General features: G+C 37.2%; 1 protein-coding gene across 1 annotated transcript in view; it reads left to right on the forward strand.

Moving 5' to 3' along the window:
- Window positions 1-14,092, forward strand: part of Ankfn1 (ankyrin repeat and fibronectin type III domain containing 1) — a 158,344-nt gene that overhangs the window by 35,336 nt on the left and 108,916 nt on the right. Inside the window, exons 4-5 of the mRNA XM_090351739.1 lie at window positions 201-395; window positions 2,012-2,125. Coding sequence (XP_090207865.1) covers window positions 201-395; window positions 2,012-2,125 — 309 coding nt within the window. The remainder of the gene's footprint in view (window positions 1-200; window positions 396-2,011; window positions 2,126-14,092) is intronic.

The raw sequence follows: 14,092 nt of genomic DNA on the forward strand, positions 1-14,092 counted from the left end.
TCTCAGGTCCTTTTGTGCTCAGGTTGGCTTTGAACCTTGATGCTCAGATCTCAGCCTCCTAAGTATCTAGGATTACAGGAGTGAGCCACCATGCCCAGTTTTCTAGGATTTTTAAGCTCATAGTGGACCCTCAGACCTAGCCCAAATCAATGCATTAGCATTTCCTCCAAAAAGGAGTTACTTTATTTCTTTCCCCTTAGTTGTCAGCCTGGAAAGCCGAGCAATGCATCTCAACACACTTGTTCAGGAGGCCCAAGACAGAGTGACTGAACTGTCTGCCCAAGTGGAAAACGAAGGATTCACTCTGGACAACACAGAGAAAGAGAAACAGCTAAAAGCTTGGGAGTGGCGGTATCGGCTCTACAGACGCATGAAAACAGGCTTTGAACATGCCAGTGAGTATATGCAGAGCACTCCTACATTTAACTAGACTAAATTTTGTTTGGAACTGTTAAACCTTCTTTCACTGTAGCTCTGCATGATCATAGATAGGCATTGTCAACCTGTTTAAAATAAGGGTGCTGGGAGGCTATAAAAGGGTCTTTTGTCTCAATTTCTTTTCTAGATCCTGATAGGTTCTCCACCAACAGCCATGAATGCTGGTGTTTCTGGCCTCTTTCCATGGTATACTCACCAAGTACTTCTCACCCACTATGCCCTAATGTCTAATGACTTGGATGGCCCAGTATCCTAAATACTATATTTTGGGATGAGGAGATAGAAAAATATTTTTGTCTATATATCCAGTTCTGCTTCTGGTTTAAAGTATTTTCAATTCTTTATTGCATTTTTTAAAATAGAAAGCTATAGATTGAACTTCAATTAATACAAGCAGAGGATAGTCTGTAAGTCTATGGATTGTGCTTTTTGTCTAAATTTTTATTCCTTTTAACTATTCTTTGTTAGTGTAAGAAAAGTCTGGATAATACTCATTAGCTGGAAATGCTGATGACCCTAGCTTCTGATATTAAAAATATACATATATATATATAACTCTAATACTTGTAAAATATTAAACTCTTATTCTAGAACATTTCATCTTGCTCTGGAATACTTACTAAAAATCAAATATACAACTCAAATATTTATAAAATATTAAACTTGCACTCTAGAAGATTTTATTTTAGCTAAAAGCTACTACTTGAAATATAAGGAGTTATTCAATCTTTTGGAAATTCTCTGAACTGACTGTGTGACAAAGACTAAAGATAGTAAAAACACTGCTTTTGTAGGTAGCACTATACATACCAAACCTAGACCTGGCCTTTTCCCTAAAGCAAAAGACTTCAGCCATATTGATGAAAAGATGCTTCTTAAGAAGCAAAGCTGATATGGGATATTACTAGTAGAAAGGCATTAGTTACTGCGCCTTATTTAGACTAGATTCAGACTTGAAACAAGCATGTTTTGGGGCATGATGCCATTTTTTCAAATTTTCTCAATTGCAACACACTCTCTGAGTATTAAAATCATCACCTGTCCTTTAAAGCCAAAAGTTAGACAACACTCCCTGGCATAAGAGGCAGCAGTCTGAAAGCAAGGGGAATAAGAATTTGATTCCCAGGAGGGACTAGGCATTGGAAGCTTGGGGCTCTCATCTGGCTATGATGTATCTCTTCATCATGTTCATAACAACCAGTTTGGCCATTTGGGGCCATTATATCTTCATTTGTTCTCTTCTGGAAGGATGGCCAGCAGGCTCAATGAAATGATTTACATGAAAGTACCTTCTGAAAAATAAGGGTCTCCGTGTGCATAACAGGAATCTGTTATTGCTTTGGCCCTTTACACATGCTAGCAGAGTCCAAAACCCACTGTGTTCTCAGGACTCTTGAAGAAGGCCTCCTTTAACCCTTCAGAAGAAGTTTTATTAGAAACATTCAAAAGCAAAAGCAACGAGGCTGTGCAAATGTTCCTATAGTATTTATTTCATGGTATCCATTAAAAAGACAGGAACATTTTTTAAACAATTTGCAAGGCTAAGATCCTTTTGTTTTGCCTTCTGTCCTAGGAGTCCCTGAGGTGCCAACCAATGTTTGCCTCGTGGTAACCAGCAGCACATCACTCACTGTCAGCTTCCAGGAGCCTCTCAGCGTCAATGCAGCTGTAGTGACCAGGTATAAAGGTACTGAACTCCACATATTTCCTCCTTGTTCCTTCCTAGAAAGGAAGCTGTGGCTTAGGGACTGTGCAATTTTCATGTGGTTAGTTTTCCTGCTGAATTGGTTTACCCCAACTGCTTTTGGAGTTGAACCCAATATCACCCACACTGATGCGAAGGAAAAATAAGGTGACTGAGAATGAGTCACAAGAAGAATGAACAATGAGACCAGGCTGATATCTTAAGCACTTCGTGATTGTTCTGAAATCGTACATGTTTTCAGAGGACCTAGGCTGTATAGAGCATAGAGTTGTGATATGAAACATACTAAAAATCTGAAGCCAAGAGCCTAAAATATGGAATATAAATAGGGGAGGTGTTCTAACATGAAAAATGAAAACTATAACCAAGTGAATTGAACTGGGCTTAGAAAAGAACAAGGAGATGGCTAAATCGTGGTAAGTAAAGGCTTCAGGGTAGATATGTCATGGACAGAAGCTGAAGGATCTGGTGGATTGACAAGAGTTGGCTGGAAGATGAAAAGATAAAGGAGCACAGATATAAAAGAGAATACCAAGTAAAGAATAAATGATCATCTAGACTGGATAGGAAATTGCATGGCTTCTCTTGGGTATGGATCATAAGAAGGTTCAGTAAATATAAACTTAGAGTAAAATTAAGGCCAGTAGTCAGGTGGAGGAAGGTTTGAAATCAAGGTCAAAGAGTTTAAATTTTATGTGATAGAATTCCACAGTGCTACTGAATAGGATAAGAACAAGACCTCAAGTAGACTTCTGAAAATTTGAAGTGTTAGTATTGGGTATGAAGTATTAGATGTATTAGAAGAGCTACAGCTTTAAATAAGAAAATGGATTATGAAGGTGTTCAGAAGAGAAATCATAATCTCAGCGGGCTACTGCAAAGTCAATGGGAAATTCAAGGAGGAAGACCCAGTGATCCATAATGGTGATGACTGTCTATGTTTACAATGTGCTTGTTTTGTTCCAGACACTGCTTCAGTGTGTATTTATTAACTCTAGCCTCAGCTGCCTTATGAAGCAGGACTGTTGATTGCCAATTTATAGGCAAATAAAGAGAGAAAGAAAAATTAAAGAATGTATTTACTCAAAATAGAGTCCAAGTCATCACATTATGTTGACTCTTAATGTGATGAATGAAAAGGAAAGAAAGCAATTTCTTGATTCCCAAGAGGATATGGAAATACTCTGTCAAGCTCTCCATACCTCATGCCAATTTTAATATTTCTTCTTGGTTGTCTCATTTGCCAGAACTGACATTTGGAGCAAGTGTTTTTAGACAATGTTACACATGAGCATTTTCTATGTTTTCTACAACTTTCCAGCACAAAATTTGATGAAGGGTTTCATCAAGGCTGCTCAACTTTATGTTTCCTTCCTACATTTGATTAGTGTGCTATCAGAAGCTAATTTATCCAAAAGATCAGTTATTAAATACTTGACCATAATGCCAGCAAATTCAATCAGCATTCCCCTATTAACAGTTCTCATCTCGGGAGACTTGCTTTAGGAAAGGTTGAAACAAAAGGTCACAAATGGGTTTCTGGTATGACTGGACAGGATTAATTAAGCATTATAAATAGAATTGCCTCTTCATTATGGAGCAAGCTTCCTTGAGTTGACTTCTAAAGGCATAAATGAAGTCCTTCACTTGACTACTTTCAAGGTCATTTAAAATAGCTGACAGCCTACTCTATCCAGAGACAGCAAGAGAGTTTTTAGTTTAGGGACTGAAATAATTATTTCATTGTGGAGATACTAGCAAAATTACTTTGAGATGAAGCTATTTTGTTTGCTTTTTTAAAAAAAAATTAAATCCACGGGATTAAATGGTAATTATCTAACTAGTTAGAGGGAAAGGTTACCCCTTAATATACAGTATTTGGCAAAATGTATCTCACCTGCTCTGAGAATTTCTGGGTTCATGTTTAAACTAGTGTATACTTGAAAGAAAATTTGGATCCTTCTGTTTTTCCATTTCAACTCGTCAACATTGTCCTTTAGAGTTTGCTGATATACAGAAATCTCTAATAGCACCTTTTTGCAAGCCTTCTTACGACTCTTGGACCATGCACCAGGCCCACAGCCATCACAGCTTGTAGATTACAGGTGTCAATTACAGACAAAAACAAGGAAACAGTTTTCAGGGAGACCTATTGGGCTTTTCAGTCTACATTTGCTCTAAATGCAATAAAACAGAGATATCTCCAGATATGACCTCATTGGATTCATAGAGCTTTTGTATCTTTCAGTCTCAGCATACCAATTTCCATGGTTTACAGAAAAGAAAAAAATACGCTTATTTTTGATGCTTTGGATCATTGCTAGAACTTTGTTCCTCTTTTTTTCTCATGGTCCTGGATAGCCTGCCAGATTCCATTTGCAGATTATATTGTTTCTCTGCAGGCTCAAAACAGAAAATATTTGCAAATGAAACTTTGCTGCTCCTTGAAAGATGGGCATGGGGGAATGTGGATAAAAAGGCAACTTATAACAGGTACAGTGGGGACTTTCTCTTCAAGTAAGAGGTAAAATTGTTTTTAGCTTTTTTGTTTAACTGGAGCTTGAAGGAGTCACAGCTTTGAAGTTTACTAGTGAAGTAAGTGCTACAGTACATGTGAGAACTACCAAGCTACTAGATGTATCCTATGCTTCTCTTTCTTTCTGGATCCCTGACAGATTACAAATGACCCTATAGTGGCACTGCCCATGATCTAAGCACTTAGGAGGCAGAGGCAGGAGAATCAAAAGTGTAAAGCCAGCTCTTGCTACACAATGAGGTCAAATCCAAAAACAGGGAGGGGCTAGGACAATGGCTCAGTGTAGAGTACTTGTCTCACATGTGCAAGGCACACACATACATACACACACACACACACACACACACACACACACACACACACACACAAGAGTTTAGGCTAATTGCCTAACCTTCTTTTCATTTGATTACATCACACTGTTTTCAAAAAAGCACTTCTTGAAGTAATTTCCATCACCTTTCAGAAGTTAGCAGTGTATCTGCTAGTGCTTTTTCCAATCACCACCACCAAGTCCTTTCTCAGGAGAGGAATCCAAAGAAGGTCAAGATGTTCAGGGGCATCACAGCTCCTAGAAGGAAGAGGCCATCATTTACATGGCTAAAAAGCTTAGAGTCAATCTAAGGTTTCTATGGAAGTATCTGAGGCTGAACCCTGCTAGCCCTTATTCTTTTTAGGCACATGCTGTAGCACTTAAACCACACTCCAGCAGTTTGTGCTTTAGCTATTTTTTTTCTGATAAGGTGTCACTTTTTGCCCAGTGAGCTTGACCACAGTACTACTTATGGCTCTCATATAACTGAGATGACAGGTATGTACCACCACATCCAACTTCTTGACTGAGATGGGGATCTTTTTGCCCCAAGTGGCCTTGAATAGTGATGCTTCAGATTTCTGCGTGTGTAAAGTTCAATCAATTATAATGATAATATTAATTTGATGATAACATAAGGAACATGACCAGGGCTATATTTCCACAAAATCTGAGAAAACTCTGACTTCAAAGAGCATGGGAATACTTTGCTTAGTAATTTATATTCTTTTGCCCATTCTTTTACTTTTTAATTTATAGTTGGAAAGATATTTGTCTAACAAGAACTACATTTCATTACAGACTATAATTATTTTCTATGCTTAAGTAATTGAATAACTAATATAATCTAACATTAAGATTAAAGCAGCTACTCCTGTAACAAGGTTGGAGTGATATAATTTCTTTAAGAGAAAGATCTGTAGCCTTATTTAGCTCCTTTGGGTTCAGTAGGGGAGCAGTAATAAAACCAAAGGTTTCCAGATGAGAGCAACAAAGTAAGAAAGAAGTGTTACCTCTAGGGGACCTGAAAACCAAAGGATGAACCTTTGTTGCATGCGGATGTGAATGTGAAAGTTCATTGAGCAGTAAATGTCTGATGAGGGAAATGTAGCAGGTCTAGAGAAAGTGAGAGAGGAAAAGTGAAAAGGCAGTCTATGCCAGGGGCATTTACTCTGAAGTCTGAGGCTTCTGCATGCTTAGTTGTCCTGTTTTTCCTTCATGAGTTGCTGAGTCTTTCAATGCCTTCTGAAACAAGCTCATGAACCCTTTGCAATAAGCAATGTTACAAAGAATAGTACTATGATTTTTTTGCCAGTACCATGATTTTTTTATTTTCATAAGTTAAAAGCTCATAGCCCTCAAACAATACAGTGTATGGTTATAAAAGAAAAGATCAGGGGCCAGGAGTTTGGCCTAGTGGTAGAATGCTTGCTTAGCATGCACGAAGACCCGGGTTCAATTCCTCGGTACCCCACATACATAGCAAAAAGCAGAAGTGGTGCTGAGGCTCAAGGACAGTGCTCAAGCCCTGAGCCCAAGCCCAGGACTGGCAAAAAAAAAAAGAAAGTAAAGATCATTCCTTCTCCACCCTTTCCACAACCTCACACCATTATCATACATCTCTTCTCTAAAATGAGTTTGATATTTTGTAAATCTCTTATTGATGGACGAGCATAACAGCTCTGCAATCAAATCCCTTATAAGAAACTATATTTCAGTGAAAAACAGACCAGGTATATACCCTGGTAGTCTGGTAAGATTGTGTTACCTACAAAGGTAGCAATCTTAGTTTGTATAAAGACACTTCGTGATGTCCACACAATGGTTAATTAGCCTAATAACATATTGTTCAACAAGGGCCCCGCGAACCGTAACTATAAAGACAAAAACATATAGCTTTGTGTGATCTAATACAAATATTATCGCACTTTTAGTCAACTTTTCATTACTATAATGACACCCAAGAGAATCAACTTTAAAGGAAGACTATTCAGCTCTCAGCTCCATGCTTTAACTTATTTGAGGGCCTGTGATGAAGCAAACTATGATAATGGGAAGCATATAATGATGCAGAGCTGCTTCCTTCATGGGGACCCAGGAAGCAGGAGGAAAAAGGGGAGAAAACAGGTCTAACATCACTTTAAAGCATGCTGCCCACTGCTTCACTTCCTTCCACCAGTCCCCTCCTCCTACAGGTTCCACCACCTCCTATTAGTTCTACAGAGTAGTGACCAAACCTGTAGAGCATGAGCCTCTTGCAGCATTTATGATTCAAATTATTACTTAGACTGTTTGCCTAATACTCCAGTTGGATTTTTTCAATTCAGTGATATTTTTACAGTACATTATAGGTTATATGCCTCTTGTTATGCCAGTGTGTTTGGATCATATTCTTCATTTTGTTTAATAGGTGTACAGAATTACTCATCCTTAGAGTGCAATATTTCTCCTATTGTCAGCATATGTTGTTTTTAATTTTTTTACTGTATAACATTACAATTCTTACATTCATATATATATATATACATATTATGTGTGTGTGTGTATCTTACCTATAAGAATCTTTTTTTCCTAGATTAGCTTAAATAGGAAAGTCTGTGGTACACACACTGCATCATTCATCTGACTACTGTACTGATACCAGATAGTACCTTTACAGCATATTTGAATGTCTGGTAAGGCAAGTTCTTGCCCACTGTTATCTTTTTCAAAGTGTCTTTCATGTTAACACATGTTATCTCCAAATGAATCTTAGAATTAGCTTGTCTCATTCAGTTTTAAAATCTTATTGGGAGGCAGGTGCCGATGGCTCACACCTGTAATTCTAGCTATTCAGGAGGCTAAGATCTGAGGATAGTGGTTCAAATCCAGCCAGATCACAGAAGTCTGAGAGACTCTTATCTCCAATTGATCACTGGAAAGCTGGAAGTGGCACTGTGGCTCAAGTAGTAGAGCACAAGCCTTGAGCTGAAGAGCTGAGAGACAGCACTCAGACCCACAAGTCTTAGGACCAACCCCCCCCCCCAAAAAAATCCTATTAGGCTTGCACTACATTTTTTAAATGAATTTGGAGACTTCTCACCAATGAGCATGTTTTCCTAATGAAGTTGAATCAGTTTAATCTCTCCCTTTATATAGGTCTTCTATAATTTTGTGGAGTTTTCTGCCCAATATATTTTACAACGTTTGTGAATGAAGTCACTTTCCAACATTTTCTATAATTGATTGTTATAGGTCAGTAGAAGAATATTGCTAATTCAAAAATTGATAATTGGATTTACTAAAATTTCTAGTACTTTTTTTCAGTAGGATGACTTGCATTTCATGGACTTTTTATATATCATCCTCAAGAATGATAGCTTTGTGTTTCCTTTTTAATATTTTTCTTCCTTTCTTTGATCTCATCTCACTGACATAAATCAACATAAATTACATTTTGTCTAGCTTACTAAGAAATTTTCTTTTATTCTATTTTATGTAAGAAATATGTTAAATTATGACCTTTTCTATATCTTCTAGGATCTCATCAGTTTCACCTAGTACATGACTATTGACATAGTCAATAATTTTAAAATATCTGAAAGTATCTGTGAATTTTTTGCCTGTTTTCTGAGAATTATTGGGCATATGAATATTTTAATGAATTTTTGAAGAAATAACTTTTTGATTCATAAAACCGTTTGTTTCTTTTCTATTCTATTAGGTTGGTTTGGTTTTTTTTGCTCAGGACTTGTTTTGTAATTGTAAGTATTATTGTAGAGTGTCAAAGATTCAAAACATGATGGTATTAATTTTCTTGCTTAAGACTAAGAGGGCCTACTCAAGGCTGCTCACGCCTGTATTCCTAGCTACTCAACAGGCTGAGATCTGAGGATCATGGTTCAAAGCCAGCCTGGGGAACTAAAGAACAATGTGATAATCTTATCTCCAATAAACCACAAGAAAACAGGGAGTGGGGCCACAGCTCTAAGGGTAGGGCAGTAGCCTTGCTGAGTTCAAGCCTGATGACTCACAAAAATAAATAAATAAATAAATAAATAAATAAGTCTAAGAGGTATTAGTGCACCCCCTACTAGCAAGTTTATTTTTTTTTACATTTTCTTTTTTTTATTGTAATTAGTAAAAGGGTTACATGATATTTGCCAGATAGAAGGTGCATTAATTCGCATACATTGATACCCTTTCACATGTCTTGGTACCCATTACCCTCCCCCCCCACACCCCCCTCCCGTCTTAGTTTTCCCCCCTTCCCTATCAAATTTCAAATATACAAATACAAATAAATTCAATATATCAGATAACAAAGTGAGATACTATACCAATACGAGATAACCAAGGGATAGTAAAGGAGATGAGAGACAACATAGTACATTAAGGACAACAATTATTCATTATATGGCTTTTGTTTCAATATCCTGGAGGTCCTTTCAATTAGCTTCACATTATATGGCCTTATGTATCAAGATTTTGCTCTATTGCAGATCTCTGCTAGTAGAGCCCAAGGTTTCTATTGATTATGACAAATGAGGGAAACCATTGATCCTAAGTTCCTTTGAGTCTGGCTTACTTCGCTTAATATGACTTTTTCTAAGTCTTTCCATTTCCTAACAAATGGGGTGATGTCATTCTTTCTGACAGCAGCATAGAATTCCATTGTGTACAAATACCACAACTTGTTCATCCACTCATCAACTGAGGGACATCTGGGTTGGTTCCATATCTTTGCTATGGTGAATAGTGCTGCAATGAACATTGTTGTGCTAGTGGATTTAGTATGTCCTTGTTTCTGGATGGTTGGGTAAATGCCAAGTAGTGGAATTGCTGGGTCAAAGGGGAGTTCTATGTTTAGCCTTTTGAGGCACTGCCACACTGCTTTCCATAGTGGTTGAACGAGTTTGCACTCCCACCAACAGTGTAGTAGTGATCCCTCCTGGCCACATCCCCTCCAGCATCTGTTGTTATTCGTTTTCCTGATCCTGGCCATTCTAGCTGGAGTGTGGTGGAATCTTAGAGTTGTTTTGATTTGCATTTCTTTTATGACCAGAGATGTTGAGCATTTCTTCATGTGTCTATAGGCCATTTTTGTTTCTTCTTCAGAGAAGACTCTCTTTAAGTCTTTGGCCCATTTTTTAATGGGATGGTTGTTACTTTGGAGGTTAGTTTTGGAGTGATTCAATTTTTTGAGTTGTTGATATATTTTAGATATGAGGCCTTTGTCTGTTGTTTGGTTGGTGAAGATCTTCTCCCACTCTGTAGGCTTCCTGATTAGTTTACAAAATAGATCACATCTTAGGCCATAAAACAAACCTGAACAGATTCAGAAACACTGAAATTATTCCATGCACACTCTCAGACCACAAAGGCATCAAACTGGAACTGAACACACATCTCCACCAACAAAAATCCTGTAACTCATGGAGACTGAACAACACATTGTTGAATCACCAATGGGTCATTGAAGAGATCAGAACAGAAATCCAACAGTTTATGAAATTTAACAGTAAGGAGCACACAAAATACAACTCCTTTGGGACACAGCAAAGGCAGTACTCAGAGGAAAATTTATAGCGCTGAGTGCCTACAACAACAAGTCAGAAAAATTGCAAACCAACAAGTTAATGTCCCACCTTAAGCTCCTGGAAAAAGAGCAACAAACCAACCCTAATCCCAGTAGAAGAAAGCAAATAATTAAAATCAAAGCAGAATTAAATGATTTGGAATCCAAAAAAACTATAGAAAGAATCAACAAAACAAGGAGTTGGTTCTTTGAAAGAATTAACAAAATTGCCAAGCCCTTAGCAAATCTTACCAAAAAAAGAAAAGAGCATATCAAAATAAACAAAATCGCAGATGAAAATGGTAATATCATGACAGAAATTACCAAGATCCAGAATATCATGAGGGAATACTTCTCAAACCTTTACGCCAATAAATTTGAAAATCTAGATGAAATGGATGAATTCCTAGCCAATATTAACATACCCACACTGAACCAAGAAGAACTAAGCTAACTCAACAGGCCTATTTCAAGCTCTGAAATAGAAATGGAAATTAGAGAACTTCCACCTAAGAAAAGCCCAGGGCCAGATGGATTCACAGCTGAATTCTATAAGGTCTTCAAAGCAGAGCTCACACCAATACTCCTCAAGCTCTTCAACGAAATTGAAAATGAAGGTTCCTTACCAAACTCATTCTATGAAGCCAGTATAACCCTCATCCCCAAACCAGACAGAGATTCATCAAAGAAAGAGAACTATAGACCTATATCTTTGATGAACATGGATGCAAAACTTCTCAACAAAATACTGGCAAACCGTCTACAACAACTCATCAAAAAAATTATGCACTATGATCAAACTGGATTCATCACAGGGAGGCAAAGCTGGTTCAACATACGCAAATCAATTAATATAATTCAACACATCAACAGGAGCAAGGACAAAAATCACATGATTGTCTCAATAGACGCGGAAAAGGCATTTGACAAGATCCAACACCCCTTTATGTTAAAAGCTCTGGAGAAACTAGGAATCCATGGAACATTCCTCAATGTAATAAAGGCTGTGTATGAGAAACCTACTGCTAGTATTACACTTAATGGTGAAAATCTAAAGCCATTCCGTCTAAATTCAGGAACGAGTCAAGGATGCCCACTCTCTCCACTCCTCTTTAACATAGTACTAGAATTCCTAGCCAGTGCAATAAGGCAAGAAGCAAGCATAAAGGGGATCCAAGTAGGGAAAGAGGAAATAAAACTATCCCTCTTTGCAGATGACATGATTCTGTATTTAAAGAATCCTATAGACTCTACTCCCAAACTCCTTGAGCTGATTCAAAACTTTGGAAGAGTAGCAGGCTATAAAATCAACCCTCAAAAATCAACTGCCTTCCTTTACGCCAGCAGTGAGACGAACGAGGCAATAATCAGGAAAGAAACTCCTTTCACAATAGCCTCAAAGAAAATAAAGTACCTAGGAATTAGCTTAACTAAGAATGTAAAGGACCTTTTTGACGAAAACTTTAAAACCCTAAAAAAGGAAATTAAAGCAGAACTAAGGAAATGGAAAAACCTCCCGTGCTCCTGGATTGGAAGAATCAACATTGTGAAAATGACAATCTTGCCAAGAGCTATCTACAAATTCAATGCAATACCCATCAATATCCCAATGGCATTCTTTAAAGAAATAGAAGAGGCAATCCAAAATTTCATATGGAATAATAAAAGACCCCGTATAGCAAAAACACTTCTTAGCAGAAAGAACAGCGCTGGAGGAATTTCAATTCCAAACTTTAGACTCTATTACAGAGCTATAATTCTCAAAACAGCTTGGTACTGGCACAGGAACAGGCCTGAAGACCAATGGAATAGAACTGAGGACCCAGATATTAAACCACAGACCTATGGCCACCTAATCTTTGACAAGGGAGCCAAAAAATAGAATGGAAGAAAGCCTCTTCAACAAGTTGTGCTGGCAGAACTGGTTAAGCACCTGCAGAAAACTAAAGCTGGATCCTTCGTTGTCACCTTGCACTAGAATTAACTCCAAATGGATCAAAGACCTGGAGGTAAAAGCTGACACACTGAAAACTTTACAGGAAGGAATAGGAGATAAACTAGGCCTCCTTGGCACAGGTTGAAACTTTCTCAATAAGGACCAAGAATCACAACAAATCAGAGAAAGGCTGGATAAGTGGGACTGCATTAAACTGCAGAGCTTTTATATGGCAAAGGACTAGCAAGTTTATTATGTGTAACTTTTCAATCAATTGCAAATCAGTCTCTATGTTATTGAGTTTTACTTCATTTCTGCGGAATGGAAGGAGAATAGGCAAAATGCAAAGTGTTAGAACCTCTGGATTCCACAATCAGGTGCACTTGATTTTGAAATCTAATCTTATTGCTTCTTAATTTTTTGACCTTCGGCAGGATACTTTAAATCTCTTTTCTCATTTCATAGAGAAAAAAACATTTTAATTTTCTCTTATGTTTCTAATTCCTTCTACGTAGTATTGGTTTTATATTTTTCCTTACTAGCTTTTTTTCCACTGATTCGAAAACCTAATTTACTTGTTCCTTTATCTCTTTTTTTCTTAATTTGTAGATTTAAAACTGTAAGATTTTCCTTAAGGTAATAGTGTAAGTATTACCTTATACAGATCCAGAAAAGTTACCTTAAAAAAACATGATTCTGAAATAATCACTTATTTCAATTTGTAATTTATTCATTTCTAATTGAATCCAAAAGTTTTTTTATATAATTCATTTTAAATTTTCAAATGGCTAGATTTCATTTATTATTTTGGTATTTTTCCTAATTTCATTACAATACATTAAAAAAATAAGGACTGCCTCCTTTGAGGATGTTTAAATTCTTGTTTGTGGCTACAAGCTGTCTGTGTACCAGGCATGATGTTTGAAGAGAATGTTTAACCACCATTGAGTATAGGGTGTGAGGTAGTGTGTGTTCTTTAAGGACTTGCTTTTTTCTTAAACTATTTGTCCCTTTGATCCTTGATCTCTGAGTGAAGCTGCCTTGTTTGTCTTGCTTGGAGCTGTTTGCCTCCATTTCTGTTTTATTGATAGCTAACATCACTTTCTGTGTTTCCAGTTGCTGTCTCTTTGCTCCTATCATTTGTGATATATATTTCCCATTTGACATGTATTTCTCTTTTACTAGAGCTTCCAAACATCTATTTATTTCTGTTCTATATCTTTAGTTTATATTTATGTCTATTTTTGCCCGTCCTGGGCCTTGAACTCAGGGCCTGGGCATTGTCCTTGGGCATTCTCAAGACTAGAGCTCTACCACTTGAGCCACAGCACCATTTCTGGCTTTTTTCTATGTATGTGGTACTGAGGAATCGAACCTGGGTCTTCGTGCATGCTAGTAAGCAAGCTCTCTACCACTAGGCTAAACTCCCAGCCCTATATTTCTGTCTTTTTAAATAGAATTTATCAGCATCTTTCAATGTACTATGTCATTTTTTCATATATTTTTATTGTAATTAATAGAAGTGTTACATTATATTCATCAGATAGAAGGTGCATTAATTCACATACATTGATACCCTTTCTCATGTCTTGGTCCCCATTTCCCTCCCC

Source organism: Megascapheus bottae, chromosome 17, assembly GCF_031878675.1.
Source record: "Megascapheus bottae isolate mThoBot1 chromosome 17, mThoBot2.hap1, whole genome shotgun sequence".
NCBI lineage: Eukaryota > Metazoa > Chordata > Mammalia > Rodentia > Geomyidae > Megascapheus > Megascapheus bottae.